We start from the raw sequence: 22,006 nt of genomic DNA, 5'->3' as shown, positions 1-22,006 counted from the left end.
CAGAGCAGATTCAGGCGACTTTCCTGTAATTTCGTTGGGTCTCAGACTCACTCGGCAAAAACAAACATGTCTGAGGTAATTGTGGAGTCACTGTTTTTTTGTTGATATTATTGCGCCACACAATCCACAGGAGGATCTGCAGGGAAACATCAAGGCAACCAGCCTGTCGCTTAAAGCATCACTTTCAAATAAATGTCTGTGAGAGAGACGTTAATCATTACTGACTGCTAGACACATGTCAAATTCTCAATAAAGTTTTTTTTTTTTTTTTTATTCCCAACAAGGGCTGCATTCTCCAAAGTTTGACATCAAAAACTGAAAGTCTTATCTGTGCTGCGTCTCTGATGCAAAGAGCCGATTCGCTGACAGAAGCGTACACCCACGCTTCTGCATCCCAGTGACACGTTAGCTCGCTGTCAGTGATGATATAACATTTAGTGGAGTGAAATAATCTTGTTTTTTTTTAGTCATTGGCATTTGAATGCTCACACACACGCACACACACACAGATGTATTTGTAGTTCATTAACAGCCACGTAATAAAAGCGTAGTACAGGCTATTTATCAATCATGAACACAACCAAAGACTCTTTTCTCTGATTAATGTTGCCTTAAATAAAAGCCATAAAATGAAATGTGTGAAGACTTGGATCACAAGTATTATAATTGCTGAAATAAAAACTTCATTGTAACAAATAAATAGTTGGAAAAAAAAGGTCTTGGCTGTACAGAATATATACACAAAGTGTATTCACAATTTATCATTATACAAAAAAATACATATACAAAAAAGGACTTCTCAGCAGTTTCCTGGAGTGAAAATTCCACCAGAAGAACCCTGAAAAGTGTGTGCAGTGAACATCAGTTGCCCAGTCTGAGTATGGAAATGACAGACGGTGGCAATGGGACACCAGTCAAAAGAATTTATAATGTGAAAACCTTTTCTCCAGCGGTGCATCTATAGGAAGATAATTAGTCCACTGTCGTCGGCCTTCGACTGAATTCTATACCTCAGCAGAGTCAAATCTCTGACTCATCATTTATGTATCCCAGACCGTCCAGACTTGAAATGTTGGCCATAGGTGTGAAGTGGTGCTCCCCGTTCCCTTTGAAGTCAACAGCAGAGTGATTATTATTGGCACTGAAAGGTCTTCCACACTCAGGCCCCAGGAGCTTTATCTCTGAAGTTCTGTTCTGGATGTGCATGTATTCGGCTGACTGCCTTTTCCCCTCGCTTTCACTGGAGCGCTGCGCAAACTTGAAACATCCCCAACGTCCTTGGCTCCACATCCAAAATATGACCCCCATCAGGCAGAGGCAAAGCAGCGACAGCAGAGCCACCGCCACCTCCAAACGAGTCACCCTGCCAGGGTCGCTTCGATTCTCGGGGGACAACGGGTCCTCGTTTGGCACCAGCCCTGGTGCAGCAGTGTTCAGACCGTGGTTAGAGCCTAAGGAATTTGTCACCTCATCGCCGGGAGTAGCGCTGCCCCCGCCTCCTGGGCCCGAGGCGAGCTGTAATTGATAAGCCGCCACAGTCCTGTTGTACGTTCTGCCGCTGATCTGCTCTACGGAGTGGCAGGTGTACAGGCCAGCGTCCGATTCGGAGGCACTCAGGATGAGGAGGCCCCCGCTGTAGATGTAGTATTTGTTGTTGGAGTGAAGTGTTTGGTCAGAGAATCGCCACAGGACCTGCGCCAAGTTGGAGTGGATCTGGCAGGGCAGCTGGATGTTGTTCTCAGGAACTAGGGTAAAGTCCACAGCAGCTACTGGATCTAAAAACACACACACATGGTTGGCCCCACTGCATACTAATGAGCGAAGGCTGCTGGGATGCCACTTCCTCCCAGTAATGCATGCAAATAGCATCCTGTAAGGGGACGTACCTGGCTGAGGACATTGTGAGGCGTCTCCTTCCTTCAGACTCTGTATTGCAGGCTTTGAGGAGGGTGACGAGCTGTGGACTGAGGAGCACTGCTGGGCGGTGAAGTCCCAGGCGCAGTACGGATCCCTGGCCAGGATGCAGTCCACACAGGTGTCATAGCGGCTGCAGTTACTGACCGGCATCTGGATGGCACCAAACTCTGACCCTGCATACAGCTGGCCCTATGTTTGCACAGACACACGTTAACAAACCAATAGCATGTAATCTTTATTACCACTGAAGCCTCTCTGTTGCCTGTTCGTGGCAATTAAGTGACAACATATTTAAATTGCGATAACTTCAGACTGAAGCTTACTGTGCAATATTTGCCAAGAAAAACACCAGTCAACGATATAATCATCTACAATAATGATGAGCTAACAAACCATGCTGCCATTACACTGAGCCTGCTATGAGCTACCTTGCTGGACAGGAGGCGCAGGGTGCTTATAGGCACAGGGTTTTCGTACAGTTGAATCTCCTCAATGATGAACATCTCTCCATCGTAGTTGACAGCCTTCTGGACATAACCATTTTCTATCGGGAGACAAAAAAAGGACCATTTAATACCCATTTAGCACGAGACAAACATTAACCAAGATCCTGATTGATATACCCTCTCATTACTGTGTGTTACTGAACAAACCACACAGTCCCAATGAAACAGTGCTAAACCATTATAAGTAATAGCTTCTTAAACTTTCTATGACATCTTCACATGAAATGAGAAATACCAAGTTTTGTCTGGCTTTAAGTTTAATTTAAACTAAGAGCTCCCAATATTTCCTCTTCTACTTTAATCTTAGTAGAGCTGCATAGTTAAAGCTTACCGGTGCCGATGAACATGACGGCATATCTCTGTCCGTCCAGCGCCAACACACTGTCCACTACAATCCGAGTCAGCAGAGCTCCCCTCTTGACCAGCAGCGGCCCTCCTGTCAGAGGCCGAACAGCCTCGTCCATCAGGGGACGGTCCCTGATGAACTGGAGGGTTTTGTCAGGAAGGTCGAGGGAGCGGTTCATCCCCATTTTACGTGCCACGTTATTGATGCACTGGAACAGAAAACTTAAGTTTAGAACTGAGGGGTTTTTCAGGCTTGCCTTGCAGGCTTTAATATCCAGTATGACCTGTTTAGACTCACCGCTCCTGGTCTGGGAACGGGCACCTCTCCAGTGTACATCACCCACTTGACGTGAGATGTCTCCACAGCGACAGGCGTCTTAAACTTGCCCTCGTTGAAAATGTCTCGAATGGCTGACACACCGTACGCACACACTGCAGAGGCCTGGGACAAGCTCCTAGACACACCAAGTCAAACACATGTAGTCAAACAAACTGCCAAATGTTTGTTTGACTTGTAGGACTTTGACTTTTATATCTTTAATTAATGTGTCAAATTAAAATATTAACTGCTAAATGCCTTCTATTAAAATGGACATAATGAATCAAACAAATGAAAAAGAAACTCTCATTTGAGGTTTTAGTTTTGTTTTTTGACCACTAACAGCTTTTTATTCGACCGTACTGACTTCCCGCCATGCTGCACGCCAACGCCCACCCTAAGCCATTTGCTTTGGTTGTAAGCACTTACGACTGCGGCGTGAAGACAGCGTAGAAGACGCTCTTCCTCCAGTCATCGTGCTTCAGCAGGAAGACATCCTGGACAATGGGGGGCAGGCTGGGTTCAGGGAGGGAACAATCCAGACGAGCTTTCAGGAACGACGTCCATTTCCTCTGTAGTGTCCGCTGGCCGCCCATATCCCCCTAAACGCAGAGACAGAGCACTCTGTCATGTGCAACTCTGCAGATACTCCACTTAACCACAACAATCAGAGCAGCGTCAGACAGGGAGCCTGAGGCCAAACACAGAATTACTCTCAAGCTGGAATGTAAACTTTCTCTCGCTTACCAAAAAACACATGACAGTCCATTTCCATGTATTTAATGTCTCTGAAAATGCTAAAGGTCCTGCAGAAACTACGTTTATACTGCACTTGATTATACCTTGCAGACACGGGCCACTCGAGACACCGCAACTTTGCTGTAGAAGTCGTACTCCATGGCATTCTCGCTGAAGAACAAGTAGACCTTATCATCATCACCATCAGGACTATCAAGACTCTCACCCACAAAGTCCATGTAGACAAAGTTTGGCTCTGAAATCACAGAACATGACATTAGTGCTCAGGACTAGTGCGGAAAGATCTAAAAACTTTGATCTGCCTCCGTTCGGTTTAAGAATACTGCATCTACAAATATCATCGAGGGCATCAGGCACAAGTATTATCTGTTGCTGCAGTCGACTCTAAACTATGCACACCATTATGTAAAACTTTAAATGGCCGGTTTTTGCAGAGGAGGAACTCACCACTGAGCCAGGAGCTCTTAAACTCAGTGCGGAGAGCCAACTCCGAGGTACGCAGAACCACAGGCTCAGAGCCCAAGAAGTTGATGGATGTAGCAGAATACAGGTCATTTCCTGTTGGACAGGAACAAGAGATGAGGGAAAATTCCATTATTCATATGGAGTTGGAACAATATCTCATTTATATGCCCACTAATGGACTGAACCAACTAGCTTTTTTTCTGACTAATTAGTGCATATTTGGAGAGAGCAGGTAGCACTAGCGAGGGCACTGGGTGACGTTCGCAAAGCATTTGGTGCTCCGGTCTTGTGGTTAGTGAAATTTGCACACAGTTATCATACCCTGATCTTTTCAGTTGGTGGACTTTGAACGCTCAGCAGTATTTTGTGCTTTGTTCCCTTTGGCTGCAAATCTGACTCAGACACTCACCAACCATGAGGGAGGAGTATCTCTGGAAGGGATCAAAAGGACACTTCCCCTTCCCCTCCTCCTGCTTTCCCTCCAGCCTCAGCTGTCCATTAACAAACGTCTGTTGGAAACAAAGGGAGAGAGAGAGGAAAGAAAAACTTTTTAAGAACTCATCCAATGAAAATCAGGTTTTTAAACATATGGTGTTTTTTTTATATGCTATGAGTCAACGCCGTGCCTGAGCATTTCCTCCTTGGAACTGCAGTGGACCAATCACAAACATGGATTCAGACAGCCAGGGTTTCATACGTCACATAGCGAAGGAATCAATCACATCAATTAGTGGGTTGGAGCTGTGGCGTGATGTGGCCGAGGAGAGGCAGGTGTAGCTACGTAACGGTATTTTGCAAGCTAGGTTTCACTATTTTCAAAATGATCTGTTTTTGGTTGCAAAGGAAGAAATGGTGAACCTTCATGTGTTGTCAGTCTGAAAATCCAAGAGCCAAACTGCAGCATGCACCTTTTTCCACAAAACTTATATTGAAGCCGTTCCATCCATCTCTCCTGGGGACACAGCGAGTACAAACCAACGCACTGCTCAGTTTATTTTTGTCGGGTTTTATCCGTTTACCAAAGTTTGACTGCCAAGTGACACGATGATTCATGTCAAATGCTGAGGGGACACTTTACAAACTTAACTAGACTTAACAAAAAGATTCAGGCGTGATTCCTCAGCAGGAAGCAGTGGCCTTGGGGCTGAGTGCCAAGGACGAGATTGGGAGGTCGTCCATGGGATGCTTTTTATATGCCACCAGACATATCATGAGCAAAACAAGCAGTCAACACCATGGCTGAGCATTTCCACCTTTGGCGCTGCAGTGGACCAATGACAGACAGGCAGGATTTCACGTCACATATACAGCTGAATTACTCCTATACCACAACTTGCCATTGCGTAGCGTACAGTAGCTAGCAAAACAGAAAACAAACAGAGGTTTGTCTGTTTGATGAGAAGAGTTGAAGGTGAACAGGTACGCTCGAGCTGCAGGAGAGCGGTGAAGGGGTGGGTGGAGATAGAGGCAGAGGATCCACGCATACTAAACAAAGGCAAAGGTATAGAGTTACATCTAAGCCATTTTAAGACATGAAGGGATTTTCAGGGTTTAACCAATGCCAGGAGAGGAACTTTGAGCGATGGACCTGTTGGTTTTGATCTTTTTGTTGATTTGTTGACAATAAAAACATATAGAATGCCAACTTCATCCTTTAAACATGCAAAACCACTGAAGAGGAAGAAGCCAGCGACGGGTTTATAATCAAAGCAAAGGGAAAAGGGCAGAGGTGCTGCCTGCAGACACACTTTATAAAAACCTCTCTGCTAACTCCATATTCTGCTGTGTACTCACCATATAATCACAGGTGGGGCTAAAAGCGTTCGTGCCACACACGTACATCGCAGTGTCATTCACTCTGTGCAAGGTCCGAATGTAGTTCCGGCATTCCACCTGCAACAAGATCCAGCAGAGAGAATGCCAAGGTCAGAGCTTTGTTAGTTCAGCCGCAAAAACACAAACATGCCACATGCACATACTGGCTGCACTGGCTGCCTGGAGTTGAGCTGGTGACCAGAAGGTCAAGGCTGTGTACATGCATTTTCTTCTCAAGCCTTTATTTGGACATGCAGTTTGAAGCTGCGAGCGAAGCACTTCAAAGAGAATTCTGTGTTACTTGAAAAGGCAAAAAAAAAAAAAGACTCCCATATAAATGATTTACAAATGCAAAGCGATAAACTGCATAGGGGAGTAAACTGCATCTTTTAAGGCCGTATCCTTGCCCTAGAAGTAAAAATTAGCATGCACTGTTTTGACAGACATTACACAAACCTCAGCGTGTTTTCCTTTGTACGTGCACTCCCTCTGCTTCTCCTCTGTAACTCGCCAATACACCTGCATCAACAGAGGGAAAGTGTCTTGTCAAAGCACGCAGGAACGGTGTCGCAACCCCACAGCACAACAGTGGAGCTGGAGCCCATCTACCCGCACATATTTCCTTGTTTTTCTAACAGCAAGACCAGCCAGTACACTGCAGAGGGATGACATCGATCCCTCTTCAGTTGGGACTGTTAGCTGTGTAACTACTATTACGAATCAAGAGATCTCAGTCTAGAGCTCAACAAGACCATCTCGTTCAAATTCCTCACGCAAACATGCACCGGCTGCTGATGTGAGAGCAGCTCTAATCAATCAAATGTGTTTCTGTGAGCGTATCTTCAGGCAAAATGCACTCCAAATACTGAAGGATGGCTGAGAAAGATATCCAAAAGATGCACTTATTAGAGCCATGACTGAGAGCTGGTCAAACATTTCCAAATTGTTAGTAAAAGGCAACAGAAGGCTGCACTTTTTATGATACAAACCCAACTTGGAGGTCGTGAAATGGTTGAGGTCGTGAAATGGTTGAGAAGGGATGAGAAGGGATGAGAATGCAAAAATTTTTCTGAACAGATTTTCCCAAACGAGTCTCTTTGCATGTGCTTACCGCTGCCTTTCTGACAGAGACGTCGTTGATGTCCAGAGCGTATATGGCCTCTCTGGCCCCCAGCAGCAGCACGCCCAGGTCGTCTCTCATGAGCATGGTGGAGTAGTTGAAGATCCCCTCCTCTCTGAACGACTTCAGCTCGTCTGAACGGGAGAACATCCGCATGACTGTTTTATTTGATTTTATACATTTTAGCTGCTGTGACTCCGTGCTGCTGGAAAAATGCTCCCACAGCAAAAACAAAATGCAAATTCATTGGAGTTTTTCCCAGAGAGCACAAAAACCAAACAGTTAAAGATCCACTATTTGTTCAAATACATCAAAAAACTGCTACAAACTCTCATGTTTACTGATCCAGCCAGGACTAAATCTATCAGCTAAGTAGCCAAGGAAGAATATGCAACGACTTTTGAGCGGGAAGGCATTGAAAATGTGCGACTTACTCTGGTAGGGGACAGTCTTTCGTGGGACACAGTAGTGACTGCTGAGTGTACTAAAGGAAACATGGAGCATCAATCCACAGACGAGGCTCAGGGCTGAGAGAAGAGACATGGCTCAGAGTCCAGGTTTGTCTAAGTGTGGAGGAGCTGCACAGTCCAGCTCTGCCACCAAAGCACCCGATCAGAGACAGATCATGGTCCAAGGTCTCAGTCCAGATGTTGCTGTTGTTACACTGCGGTGATGTCACTGTCCTGGACGTGTGCCGCTCTGGCACAAGTCATCATTGCTTTAAAAGACCCTCTATAGGGAGCTCATACGTATGTTTAACCAGTGCCTGCGGGATGCAGCTCAACCCGCCTCGGTTCAGTTTGAAGTCGCTGTCCTGCGTGGTGAAGATCTATGTCGGCGTTAGCCTCCAGCGCAGCGCTAATGAGCCACTGGTGTCCTCTATGGAAGGAGGAGCAGAAGCCATGCTGCCCGGCTACTGGTGAGGGGTGCTGGAGGAGATCAGCTTCATGGTGCCCACCTCTAGGAAAGATATGCATTAAATTATTAAAGAGACCCATGATGTGGAAAGACTGACTTTAATGCTAGAATTGGGAATTATGCATACATTAAAAGACGGACAAAAAAGATAATATATTTGCTTCAAAAATGAACCTGCTGGCTGGTTTGACTCCTTATTTCTTGTTATATACTTCATGATTCATGCATTATAAAAAGCTACATAAAGATTTCATGCCCCCCTCTTTTCAGTTATTGTAATGTGATGTGATGGAGTCTGCTGTGTTTATTTCCCCTTACACAATTATCAAAAAGAAAATCTCGGCAGTAAAGTAACTTACATTCTTGCTTACAGTAAACACAGCAAGCAAGAATGAAAGAAAGATTCAGATCTTTCACCAGAGAACTAAGACCACGAGAGAGTCTTCCCTCTTAAAGGGACACTTCAAACATTTAGCTTTGAATTAAGGTGTAAGACTCACAGGAGACAGATTGAATCCATGTATGAGTCCAGAAAGCACCAGATCCTACAATTCCCATAATGCAAACCTGTGCAGCATCTTTCACTTGACTCTCCCTGCCCAGAAAAATTACAGTCCCACTCCCAACTGCACCCACTTTTGTCAAAATGTGCAGTCCCAGGTTGAATCCCAGATACCCCTGATGACCTGGTTATTTTCTCAGGCTTCAGAAAGCTCTCTTCAAAGCCACAGAACACATAAAAGAACTGTTTTCCAAGCTGAGTGATACTCCTTGTGACAAGTGGAGTGGTCCTCACATATAAAAATCAGTGCAGCTTATTCTGCTCACTGCCTGAAGTTTGAAGATAAGAGACAAAAAGTGTGCGGGCAGGGAAAGTGACGTACATGAACATGCCTTTCTATTTGTCAAAAACACATGCAGTATGCCAGCCAAGGACAAATTTAACCTCATTGTTACATCAGAGGAGTCTAGCACCACTTACAGTCATACTTAAAAAAGTCTAAATTGTAAACTTCACAGAGGAAACTGATTTCTGCAGCGTGCCCTGCTGCCCTTCAACCCCCACTCTCTCTTCCTCCTCCACTCTCTGTGTCTTCCTGTCCTCCTCCCTGATAAGAACCAGCTTCCTCTGGGCTCAGCGGGGTTCACGCAGCAGAGGGGGATCAGTTCAGGTTTGGGCATGCATGCAGATCGCAACAATTCGCTGCTTTAGCACTACCCTGGGATTCATGCTGAATTGAGACTTACCACTTCTTTGGCGAGTTTCTGTCTGTTTTGACTAACTGAGCAGCGCAGCCTCATTCAAAATTCATCAAGGCACTTTTTCTCAGAATAACACACAAAGCATACTTAAGAGTCAGACTCGCAAGGTAAAAACTATACTCTTGTCTTTGTGGTGCACGTCGCTCAAAAACCGCCGCACCACACAGCTGCTTTTGCAACCGTTATTTAGATTTTAGCTTGCAGAGGAAAAAAAAATACAGCAGATTTCACAGAGATGCATCCTTTGAAACGCACACCACAGAGTCCCTGCCTGTTGACAGAAACCAAAATGACAGCATCCAAATTTCCTCGAGAGACAGCCAGGCGCTCGCTCCCCTTTGCCTCTGAACAACCTCGGTTTTGAACGTGCGTTTTGCAACAAACTGCCATGCTCCCACCTTGTTGTTACTTGACACAGCGAGACGAGCCGCTGCATGTATGGGACTGCTCGTGTGTTGTCAGAGCACCGGCGTCTTGCGTACTTTTTCCCTCAGGCTGTGAGGGGAGGGCAGGGACTGTAGGTTGAGCGTTACAGCTGAAATGGATGACTGCAGGTTGTTTCTCACAGAGTTTGACAGATACTTCAGTGCCGTGCAGACAGGCAGGTATGGCTACGGCAATAGAAGAGCATGCAGCAGTTGTCCCTCTTTTCTCTTCCTTTGTTTATCCACGGTGACAGTCAAACATTGACATGCACACGTGTGGATGGGTGTGAGGGGGGGAAGCACGCACAGCTGAGGTTTTTACACAAGTTGCTGGTACACAGAGCTGATTGAGTTTCTTCTAAAAGGGGTTCTTTACATTTGGTCTGTCAAGTTACTTAATTTAAATGAAATGGCATTTTTCTCAGTGTACACTTGACTGGATAAAATCCTACAAAATCTCAACATATTTCAAGTAATTTAAAATGTTTTTTTTGGTGTCCCTCCTTTGTCAAAGGTTAACAAATCATTTATTTAAAGCTGCATTCACTGATCTTTTGTTGGGCACTTTGGGTGGGACAAGATGACATATCATCATCTCACACCATAAATGTACTGTGGCCAACATTTTAGCAACAGAGCAGCAGTACCATTTGTTGGGAGGCATGTTTCTGGCCACCTGACAAAAGCAAGTCAAATATTTACTCTACTTTAGGTCCGTTCAGGTCTTCACCAGCTCCACCGGGGAAATGTGGCACGTTAGCTGCTAAAAGCCCCATCTGTCTTCACCAGCTAGTTGCTATCTTTGTCTGTCACTTGGTGATGGAGAGGAGGCTTACAGTCGGTTTATCAGCTGCAAAAAGCTGCGGCTAGCATTAGCACCCCGGCGTTCGAAGGCCTGAAAGCCAGTTAAACAGTTAAAACGATCAGACTTTAAAACTTCCCGCGGAGCTGCAGAAAGCTGCAGAGTTCTGTTCTAATCATCTGTCACTGTGAGCATCACCTTTCACACTGCATGCAATTTGGTCCATCGTTCATGAAAAATACTGATGAGTGCAGCTTTAAGCTTTCCATAGAAGCAATTATATAATTATGAAGCTGGACTAAAAAAATCTTGTGGATTGCAAGATTATGATCCCACATTTATATCTCTACACCTTTGCTCCCTGCTTTGTTGGTTTTGATTTATCAGGAAGGACCCACCCATGGACTGTTTGACCTCTCACTTGATTATTGCCAAAATCCATTTGTAATGGTGCACTCGCTTTAATAGCTGCAGACTTGATGGATGATTTATTGACTGTTTATGTTTATAGGGGCAACCCTTCTGCACGTATGCCTTATCTGAACAGATTTTTACTTGTCCTCAGGGCTGAGCTCTCGTCTCGGTTCTCTGTTTCAGCTTGAATCACTGTTTCTTCTGCACCTAGTGACCAAAATCATAATAAACCAACGTTCAAAGTAGGTGTGCTCACCCCCTGGACTCAAAGGGTATGTTGTGAAAGACTGGTGTGAAATCCAGTTATGTATTTTGCTTACAGGGACTTAATGCTGATTCATGTACAGCCAGTGAAACCTGGCCAAGGATCAGTCTTTAAACGCACAGCTGTGTTATACAAGTCTCCTAAAGTGGGACTACACACGACCCGATCACACAGACAATATGAACAAGTAGAATGCTTCTGAATGACGGTGTTTATAAAAGAATGGTACAGTATCTGCATACGATGAAAAGCACTTTAAAACTGTTCTCTTTGCGTCTCTTGAAAGTCAACCTGACATTTCAAGCACTGCTTGCATATAAATACAGCAACCACAAAGTCAGCGTGAGGGAAGATGAACATCTGCGAAACCAGAACAACCAACAAGAGCGTGACTAAAACAGGGTCTTTACATCTCCATAAGTCCGGATGTAAATGTGAAAATGCATTCCCCACATGTGCGATTTATGTCAAGCAGAACTCCTGAAAGGGTCTGCACTGCGGCTGCTGGTGAGTTTTTACTCATCAAGATGTGGAGTGTGAACAACTGTGGGTTCAAAGGCTGCACATGAGCCAGTACAATAGGCTGGAGAAGCCCTGCAGCAAGTATCTCCAGACACTCCAACCACTTGAAGCATGAGGATATTTATAGCCTGTTCAGAAGCCTCCACAATATCCACAATACCCTACCATGGATTCTCACTACGACTACGTGCTGCCTATTTAGTAAAACCCTAAACAGCAGCATGTGAGACGTGCGCAGACAAGCCCGCTGTTGTCATCACTGTGAGTCATAACAAATCCAGATCCAAAAAACCGTGTGAACCCTCAAACAGCTGGAACGAGCGCGTAAGCTCCGGCTCTGGCGAACGTCTTCCTCTGCGTTACGCCGGGCTGGATGGGCGAGGCCTCCTCTGGCTATAACTGATTCACCTGAGCAGCTGACTAACTGGTCTACAAGTCTGATGCTGGTCGAGTCACTGGTTGACTGGCTTGGTGCCTGTTTTCCTGCCTGTCTGCCAGTCAAACATAAGCTGAGCGGCTCCCTGGCAGGCCGGCTGGCGTGCAGAGTTCCATCACAGGGGCCTGAACAGGAAACCGGTTGTGGGAGGGTGTTCACCTTTGACACTCCTTGTGTCACAAACTCTGTTGTGAAGCATTTTGCTGGAAAACACACCCCAGTTCAGCAGCGGGTTGTATTTTTGCAAGCTCAGATGGCTGCAACAAACCGTTCTTTTCGCATAATGACAGCAGCTTCCCACCTTTTGTTTCCATGTGCAGGAGAGTAGTAATTAGCCGAAAAGAAGACTTCAAAAACATGCTGTGTGTACAGTTTTCTGGCCTGTTAGCACCTATATCATTAAACTAATGGATAACTAACAGTCAAAGCATTTAAGAGGTCCAATGTGTAGGATTTAGTGTCAAAGGTGCTCTCAGGAGTCAGTGTTTGCATGTCTGGGCTACTGTAGAAACATGGTGGGTTAGGGTTAGGGTTAGGGTTAGGACCCACTCCTTCTGTGGACACAAAGATCTTATTCTAAGATAACAACAATTCTTATTTTCAGGTGATTAAAACATAATTATGAATATTATATTCCATTCCTGCCAACAGAGCCCTCTAAATCCTCCACACAACACAAAATAAGATGACAAGCAAGCTACAAAATAAAAAAGCAGCAATAATAAGAATGTTGCCTCTTCTTTGACAAATTGCTGTCATTGATGAGACAGGTCTGGTTGTGTGTAAATACACACCTGAATGCACACACTGAGAGACACACACACACACCCAGGCAAGTCTGAGCAGGATTCATGGCACAAAAGGAAAATATGAAGACATCTCTGCCTGCTCTGCCTGCACTGTGCGACAAGTTCACTGACAAGACGGAAACACCCAAGAAAACAAAATGTGGTGAGCGCTTCAAGTCCGATTTCAAATCAAAACCAAGACACTGATGTCATCAAACTGCCACTTTATTCATCTCTGTACAGTCAACACCAGGGCTGCAACAATCACCTCTACATACGTTCATTTTTCCATTACTTTCTTGATTGATCAATTAATGGTTTGGTCAACAAAATGTCAGAAAATGGTGCCCAAGGTGTCGTTTTCAGATGTCTAGTTCTGTCTGAGATGTTCATCCTTTCAGAAAAGCAGCTAATCGTCACATCTGAGAAGCTGAAACAAGGGAATGTTTGTCAGTTTTGCTTGAAGCATCCGCTATCCAAAAAGTAGCTTTTTTTCCGATTGCTAATGAACTAACTGACAAATCGCTTCAGCTCAATACAATGAATTGCGTTCATGTGTGTTTGTAGAAGAACGGCAAGACAATCATCTAAGTGGGAGATATGTGGCTCTCACAAATAAAAGGTTCTGAATCAACAGAGAAATAAGAGGACGGACTGTTTACTAGATTGTTCACATGAGATCACATCTTCTTCTTCATGTCGGCCTATCAGGCGCAAGACACAACCATTAAACTGCTTTTTGCCTGCTGTGGTTCTCCACACGTGTGTGATCGAAAGTCTAAAAGTCATTTATGTGTGTAAAGTACCTGCAAGCGTGTGTGTGTTTTGACCAACATCACAGTGAAACTACAGACCCAGTTTACAAGACAAGCAAGTGAAACTCCTCCATCCTGTTACACTGACGAACACCTGGCCAGATGTGTTGATGAACAGCAGAGAGACGCTGATTCATATTCAACACGCTCATCACTGATGCTGAGATTTACACAGACTGTGTGTTACCTGTGCAGCAGACCTGCGAGAAGTCGACCATGTGTGGTCCACTGAGGACACATGGACGGCCAAAAGCTTTGGCCCTGAGCTGCACCTGCTGTCTTCACCGTTGCTGGTTGTGAACCAACATAAAGCCTGAGCTCACCGAGCACTGGAGAGAGAGAATAAACTCTCTCATGGAGGCATTCAGTGACTTGTCATTACTAATACTGGGGGTGCTCCTCATACACATGTGCACATAGTAAAAAAGGAAACGTGCATCACTGCCAGCTCTGACCACAGACTGCCAGTATATTATTTGTGGTGTGGTTTTGTGCAGCAGTGCCTCGACACCCCGTGACCCCACTGAGCTGCAGCTATGACAGCTAAAATTGGGCAATCCCCAGAGCAAGTGCACAGGCAGCACTTAGTATATCCTCTGCTCACTCAGCCAGACACGTATCATGTGCTAGAACTCACCATCCATAAAACTTCACACCCTTAGATGTCATGTTAACCCCTGTCACAGTCAGCTGAGCAGGAACATTTAGACTTTCTGTTCGTGAATTGTTGATGTGTAGATTCTTAGAAATATTCCAGAACGGGACACCACATGAAATATTGGACATATTTGTCCATTTGAAGGTGTGCCACCTAAATGGTTGGTTTCCAATGTTGAGAATCTGTCTACTACATGAAGACAGACATTTTTCTCCACATGATTCAACCACATATCCGCTGCTTTGGCGCTTATCCTGAAGCTGCACAGGCGACCCTCCAAGTTGGAGCGTTTCCTCCACTGTCACAGTGCGCGGGGTTCGTGAGGCAGCCTAAACGCATATCCTACTACTGCTTAGTCTTGCTTTCAGCTGCTATTATTAGATTAGGATATCCTATAATCTTAGATAAGACAGAGAAGTTACAAGGCGCTGCATGCGCGCCTCTCAACCCCACAGGTTGTCCGATCCAATTCCCGCAAGCAGCCCGAGCTCCGCGGAAAAAAAACACGCCCGCGGGACGAAGCTGCGCACAAACAAGGCAATAAGTCTCACCGCGTCCGCGTCACACTCACCGGGAGTTGTCAGGAGCTACATCAGGGGCCGTTCAAACCCGCCGCTGTGTGTCCGCTGTCGGATCCGGCTCGATGCCTTCTGCTCCACCTGCGTTAACGCTCACCTCACGTCTAATTCCTGCAGGGAGCGATTATCCGGCAGCTCTCAGCGCCAGGCAGGGGCTGGTCATGTGACTTTTGATCGCACCTTTCTTTTAAAAAAAACAAAAGCGCTCGCTCACCTCGCAGCCAATCAGATGTGCGACCGCAAAAATATGTTCATGATTTGATGGGATTGGACCAATTACGCTCTAATTTGTCGCTGTGTATTAATCCCACGTGCAAATACACTGACGTTATAACCGGATATATCTACTTACCAATAGGTCTATCACACACTAACATTCCGAATATTACAAACTGTGCAGCAGAAACAGTACATTCATATTTAATATAAGCTCTGATAATAAACAGAAATCATTCCCATCATTACATTAGTCATACTAGAAACAGCAGTTTGTCTCTTTTTGCTTATTTGCTGTACAAAGGCTGCTGTTTGCAACACATTCAAACATGATCAGGTGCTGAAATACAAAGAAAAGAGAAAAAAAAAAACTGACAGCGTCCACCATCTGCCATCTAGTGGCTGAAAATAGCTATTTTACAGTGAATACTGAGAGGAAATCTAAAATAAGATTTCAAGTTTAAGATAAATCAAAACATCAAATAAAATTAAAAGCACACGAACAGAAATTCATTCAGCTCTCAGTGAGGACTGTCACAGCTTCAGGCTATGGGTGAGTATAAGCAGGAGCTGAGGAAGTCATTGGCGAGGTCTTCCTCACTCTCTGTATCTCCGTTTGCCTTCGTCGTATCTCGTGCCGGCATTCGGGTTCCGGAGGTTCTGAGAGGAGGAAACCATCTTCAGGTTGTCCGCCGGCATCCCAGGCCGAGGTGACGGCTGCTTGCCCACGGGACGAGTGTTGGCGTAGACAGGATCCTCTGCTGCATTCAAGGGTAAAAACAGGGTGAATTTCAGTGGTTAGAATGTTTATTTGTTATTTGTTTATTTGTTTACATGTTGGTTGTGGGAGAAGCTGCAGAGCACAATCTAAGCTCTGATTTCAGTTTGGTAAATTTTTTAAATTTTTTTATGCTGCTGACTTGGCCAAATCTCTCTGAGAGAAGATGAAATCGACCTCAATGAGCTTAAAATTAAAAAAAAGGTTTCTTCCAGCATTGAAAATCTGATCTGAAGAAGTGAAAATGTAAAAAAAAAAAAAAAAAAAAAAAAAGAAGAAGAAGAAGAAGAAGAAGAAGAAGAAGAAGAAGAATCAGATATACTGTTTGACCCTTTAAAGTTGTTGAAAATATAGAAGATTTTTTTGCAAAAAATAAATAAACGATTCATTGCAAAGAAGGCCGTTTACTTTTTATTTACTTTTTTGATTTATTCACAAAAATCCAGTGACGGAATGAAATGAAAATAAAATATTTGATATTAAAAAGAATGATGACAATTAAATTAAATATCCTGTATTTTTACTGATCATTAATTTAATGTATTTATTTAATTTCCATTTACAATTGGTCACTAGCATGCAAGTAGCTTTGGATCAATTACCTATTCTAATTACATCCTTTGTTGAAATATTGAAATACTGAAGAAAATCAGAAATTGCATGGTGACTTTAAGTTTCACATGATCACTGCACTGTAGATCTGAGGCACTGATTGGAAGATTGTATTTCTTTGCAGCATAAATGATTCACAGACATTGTTCATGAACTCAATACATGGTGTCAGTTAAGGACGCTGAAGCTTCTTTTGTAATTACAAGTCAGGAATTGTATTCGCATATCTGTCTAAATTCAGTACTCTTATCGTGGCTCATGTGCACAGAGTTCATCAAATGATGTTGAATGATGACTCATCTTATAATTTATTTAAAATCCTTAGGATTTAAAATAAAAGTCGCTGTCTGCGTCACATTTTCTGTGTCACTCATCTCACAGACATGACAAACATCGGTTTATGCTCCGCAGCACAACACTTCATCTGCCTCATGAGAAGCCGTCGCTCACTCACACTTGAATCATGTTCCAAAAGTAAGACAATGAATCAACAAGTGCATCAATGCCACAAAAGTGAAATTTCTCTTTGTAGTCAAGATGTTCAGTTGGAAAAGAACCGGCGTCAGCATGCGAGCGCGCTGACATTTAAGTTCTTACTGAGACACTGAGTCATTACATACGGCCACCCAGGCAGTACTTTAAGACATCCTGCACAGAAGCATCCACCAAACAAACATCACGCTTACAATACACAGAAACTACTGTGGCATGATGAAAGCGTTCTCTGCATGAGGGTAGCGTGTTTGCAGGTCCTGTCCTACATCTAACTCTGCTCCATCCTCTGTGACCAAACCATCACACACAGGTCCGTTCACTACCACATCTCTCCCTCTGCACCAGAAGCCCACTGTGCTGTGTGATGGAGTCACTGCACCAACATATAACCAAGTGACTGGATTTCAAGAAGAGTTCTTCAGGATTATGACATTATAGGAAATGTGTGTTTACAGCACGGACTGAGAAAGATATTAGCAGAAGTAATGAGCCAGAGTGAAACACTGGCATTGCACATTTCTGCAAAACTTTGTGTTAAATTTGTACGTTTCATAGTATCATATCAACATTTCTACAGTACTTATCAAAGTGGTCTAGTTCAGATTAGTGGTGCAAGTATATGAGGGGAGTTTTTCTGATTTGCAGGTGGAGGGGATGTTTGAATGTTTGGCGAGATGACTGTCGAGCAGCAGACCATGTTTGTGGTGACAAACCTGGTATTTTAAGCCATAATTTGATCATTTTCTAACCCTAACCCCGTGGTTTTTTTTACGCCTAAACCCAACCAGAACTTATGTCTAAATGTGTCTAAAATAATTTTGCATAACAGTAAACATCATTAGAAAAGCAGTTTGACACATTTTGATCACCGAGGCTTCTTCAGTACACGACTGCTTCAACTGAACTGAATCATTAAATGTACATGATTTGAATTCTGTGTGAAAGCAACGACAAACGCATATGCTGTTGTGACGAAATTAGGACCGTAATTAATGATTATTTTCATCATAAATCAATCTGCTCAATTAACTGAGTAATAAATTCATTGTTCAGTGTGTAAGCTGACCTCTTCTAATGTCTAATTTTGGTCCAACCAACAATCCAACACCCAAAGATGTCCAATTTCTAATCATGAAAAACCAGAGAAAAGCAGCAAATGTTCACACTGGAGAAGCTGCAGCCAGTGAATAATTTCAACTGATTAACACACAATCAGTTTTTAAAATATTTGCTGTCTGTCAAACAATGAATTGCTGAATTTTTTTAAGCTCTAAAACTTAACAAAATGTGTGAGAATTTTGCACAAAATTTTAACAATGGGGATTTCTAATAATACTAATAGTAATAGTTTTGGAAATGCCGATTCCGCCTGCGAGGGCTTCAGTAAAGAAGCTTCGGTTTAGTAAAAATCTGCACATGCACGTGGATTCCAGAGTGCGACCACCTGCTAATTCTCAGGTAAACCCATCTTTATGACTGGCAGAGCCGTTAAAGTGGTGGCTGGGGCAGCGTGGGTGGATTTTTTGGCACTGCTGATGTCACTTCCACAAACATTTTTCTCAGTATCGGTCAGTCGGCTGCGACCAAACCTCCCTGTGTTCCTCCTGCTCTGCCTGCAAAATGAGGTCCTTCTCTTTAAAGGCTTTGGTCTATTCTAGAAATGGAGAGAAATTCTATCCCTCTACATTTTTACTTGAGCTGCTCGGGAGAAGACAGACAGCCTCATTTGTCCCACTTTGAGATTGTCTCACGCTGTGCTGCTAAACCACACAAACCACCTGCTTAGTCAGTTTGCAGCCACCGGCCACGAGTCAGGCAGAGAGAACTACCTGCTCTGATGTGAGCAGTGTTTCCTCTCTTTATTTTATTCTGTCACACACACACACACACACACACACACACACACACACACACACACACACACACAAAAAAAAAAATCCTCCTCCCTCGTTTCTTCTGTTAAATGCAGATCTTTGCAAACATTCACTCAGAGCGTGTTTGAACTGTCTTCAGTCTTGTGAAGTTTTCTGTTTGAGTATTTGGATTCTTGCCCTCTTTTCCTCAGAGCAGCTTTCATCTCAGCCCTGCAGCTTCTCTTGCCTACAGTCGAGACAGAGCTTATCTCCAATCTATAGATGTTGTTTACTGTGGTGTCGTCAGTGTCTAGATGATTATCTAAACTCTCAGACTGAAAAGGAAGACTGGTACCTCTGCTCCTGCGGCATCTCCTCCTCATCAAGGCACATACGGCCAGCGGGACGATCAGGATTACAGCAGACACCCCCAATGTGATCCACGGCCACCAGTCGAGGTTGGGTCCAGGAGATGGAGGGGCTGTCAGAGAAAAACGGTGTCTTGAAACTGGACTTAACTACATTAAGTCTGGCCAATGTGTTCACACCATATTCCATTTGCCAAACAAGCCATGATCACAGACTCATTGAGTGTTTACTGTACACACTCGTCAGGCTACGCAGTGTAAAAGAATCAGACTTTCACTGATGTTCGACCTTATCACACAATGCCTGTGTGTGTGTGTGTGTGTGTGTGTGTACTTCACACCTCTCAGAATAAAAGTTGACCCCTGTGATCTCAGCAGCTCTATAAATGCAAAAGTGACACCAACACTTATTTCAGAGCATTCACCTCATAATCAGCGGCCGCCACCGTGAGAATAGCAGCTCAGACTGTGCTCGCTCCTCAACATATTTGGGCCACTATTGCTCATGAGTACTATGCACACACGCACACACACACAAATACACGAACACACACACGCACACACACCTTGTTTATCCGTAACTATGGGTAGTGACGGGTGCGTTGTGTGTTCCACGCTCTTCGCTGTCATGAAGGAAGCAAAGTCATACTTTAAGAAGCATTCATTTAGTCACGTATGAGAGCATTACTGAATCCCTTCGTAACAGGTTTCATAGCAGCACTTTATGTACACATATTTAGTATTAATAAGCAGCATAGAAACATGTAATAAACGGTTTATAACCCACTTTAATGCAAGTGTAAGCAGATGTGAGTGTTTATTATTTATTTGCAGCATGTAACACCCTAATTTCCCTAATTTAAAGTGTTATCTTATCTTATCTTATCTTAAGATGTTTGTCAACAGCTTTAACTCCTGCTATGAGCACCCATACGTGGAAGCTCATGCATGAACAGCTAATGAATGATAAAATATGTCTTCATAGGTGAAGCTATAACTGTTGACAAACGCTGTGTATTAACAACTACACTACAGTGTGTAATAAACAATTTATTAAATATTTGTGTGCTGCTCATAAGCATTAAGCACAGCGAGTGGACGCGGGGTGTTGCCAGCTTTATCGGTTAGGAGTAATACTTACTAATATCTACATATGTTCCATTGCTGTCAGAAGAACTAAGTGTGGGAATCTCCACTTTGACTTTGCAGAAGTACCAGCCTCTGTGCTTCTCCGTTGCATTTGGTAAGGTGTAGTTCCACAAAATCTGCGTTGTGTTGTTGGTGGAGGTCCATGCAGATTCGTTAAAGGGTAATTTGTGGGACTCGTTGAATGAAGATTCGTAGGGGTTAAAATACCATTGTACCCGTAATCTGTCCATATGTTTCTGTGTCCTCAAGTCGCAGTGGAAAGTGAGAGAGGACCCGAAAGGGACGGAGACTCTGCTTCGTGTTTCATTCAGGATCACAGAAGTTTGACCTGATACCTCCATGGCTGCTACTGCTACTATAGACAGACAGATAGAGATGAAGTGGAGTTGTAGTTAAATTCAATACAGCCGTATATAAAACGTTGTTCAGCATTAACAAAAACAGGTGAACTCTCAGTCTGTTCATTCATTAAACAGCCTCATGTTACATCTTTATGGTTTTGCTGCTTGTAGCATTTTGTCTCCGTTCAGCTGTTGAATATCAGGTCTTACCTGTGAGGAACACCAGCGTCGACCGTTTCAGCCACATTTCCATCATCTCATGTAAGAGGTGGTCTTCCTCTCAGACTCATCCTGTCTCTGCTGCCTGCCTGTCTGTCTGCACACATGACAGACCTAGACATGAAAACCTGTGTGGGTGGGAGGTGGAGTTTTTGTGTGTGTGTTGCTGTGCTTTGCGAATAAGTTGCTTTCTTTGAGGTGTGGGGGTTACACAAACAACAGGTGAATGTGGAAAGTGTTGTAGGCTTTCAGAGAACCTGACCAAACAATAATGCACCATCGTTTCATTTGCCTTTAATCAAAAGACGTCAAAGCTGCTGCCACCTCATTGCTAAAAATGTACATCCTGCTGAAGGCACGCTTCTGCAAATTGGTGTCAGGTAGCGCGCGCCTCAGTGAGATTAACATGCCTGTGCTGGCTTGCTGAATGCCATCATATAAAAACAGGGCACAAGACAATGATATGAGGGGTTTGTGAAACCCTTGTGGGTTTTGGTGCAAGGGTGCTAAAACGCATTTCACTCTGTCCCCACAGCGTCTAACTAGAAAGGCACGCTTAGCTTCCTGTGAGAAGACACAACCATGGGTGGATGAACTTTCTGAATAAACTCCAACCACAAATAACAAGATTACTGTAAAAGGGGCAACAGAGATGAGATAATGATCTCAAATGCTTACAGAGGTGCCAATGAGCTCAGAGCCTGTGGCATTTTCTGTCTAAAATCTATGTGGCACAGATCTACTCTGATATCTAGTATAAACTTGTCTTGATCCCACTTTAAGTCAATGGATGCAGCTTGATAATATGTGAATGTGTATTATCTGTTCATGTGGGTGAACAGTGA

General features: G+C 43.9%; 2 protein-coding genes across 4 annotated transcripts; both read right to left on the bottom strand.

Annotated features, from left to right (window-relative positions):
- Positions 1–275: 275 nt before the first annotated feature.
- On the bottom strand, positions 276–15,236 carry LOC143318187 (semaphorin-4E). The gene is made up of 14 exons (XM_076726253.1): positions 15,124–15,236; positions 7,681–8,206; positions 7,238–7,380; positions 6,583–6,645; positions 6,106–6,204; positions 4,721–4,820; positions 4,294–4,404; positions 3,930–4,081; positions 3,517–3,689; positions 3,067–3,223; positions 2,755–2,977; positions 2,346–2,461; positions 1,887–2,106; positions 276–1,775 (listed from the first exon to the last, which is right to left on the bottom strand). The coding sequence occupies exons 2-14, from the start codon at positions 7,787–7,789 to the stop codon at positions 1,021–1,023; spliced, it is 2,421 nt and encodes an 806-aa protein (XP_076582368.1). The 5' UTR covers positions 7,790–8,206; positions 15,124–15,236; the 3' UTR covers positions 276–1,020.
- Positions 15,237–15,850: 614 nt separating this feature from the next.
- Positions 15,851–21,234, bottom strand: LOC143318762 (uncharacterized). Of its 3 annotated transcripts, none has more exons than XM_076727242.1 (4): positions 21,153–21,234; positions 20,594–20,956; positions 19,440–19,565; positions 15,851–16,107 (listed from the first exon to the last, which is right to left on the bottom strand). In XM_076727242.1, exons 1-4 carry the CDS (start codon positions 21,196–21,198, stop codon positions 15,944–15,946), a joined length of 699 nt encoding a protein of 232 aa, XP_076583357.1. In that variant the 5' UTR covers positions 21,199–21,234; the 3' UTR covers positions 15,851–15,943. The 3 variants fall into 3 exon arrangements, 2 of the variants coding, with proteins under 2 accessions (XP_076583357.1, XP_076583358.1); XM_076727243.1 differs by having other exon boundaries at positions 20,594–20,953; positions 21,153–21,217; XR_013077025.1 differs by lacking the exons at positions 15,851–16,107; positions 19,440–19,565 and adding an exon at positions 20,019–20,075.
- Between the last annotated feature and the right edge of the window lie 772 nt (positions 21,235–22,006).

The sequence above is a fragment of the Chaetodon auriga genome, chromosome 3 (assembly GCF_051107435.1).
Source record: "Chaetodon auriga isolate fChaAug3 chromosome 3, fChaAug3.hap1, whole genome shotgun sequence".
Lineage (NCBI taxonomy): Eukaryota > Metazoa > Chordata > Actinopteri > Chaetodontiformes > Chaetodontidae > Chaetodon > Chaetodon auriga.
The sequence above is the reverse complement of the archived record's forward strand: the minus strand, read 5'-3'. Positions and strand labels throughout refer to the sequence as shown.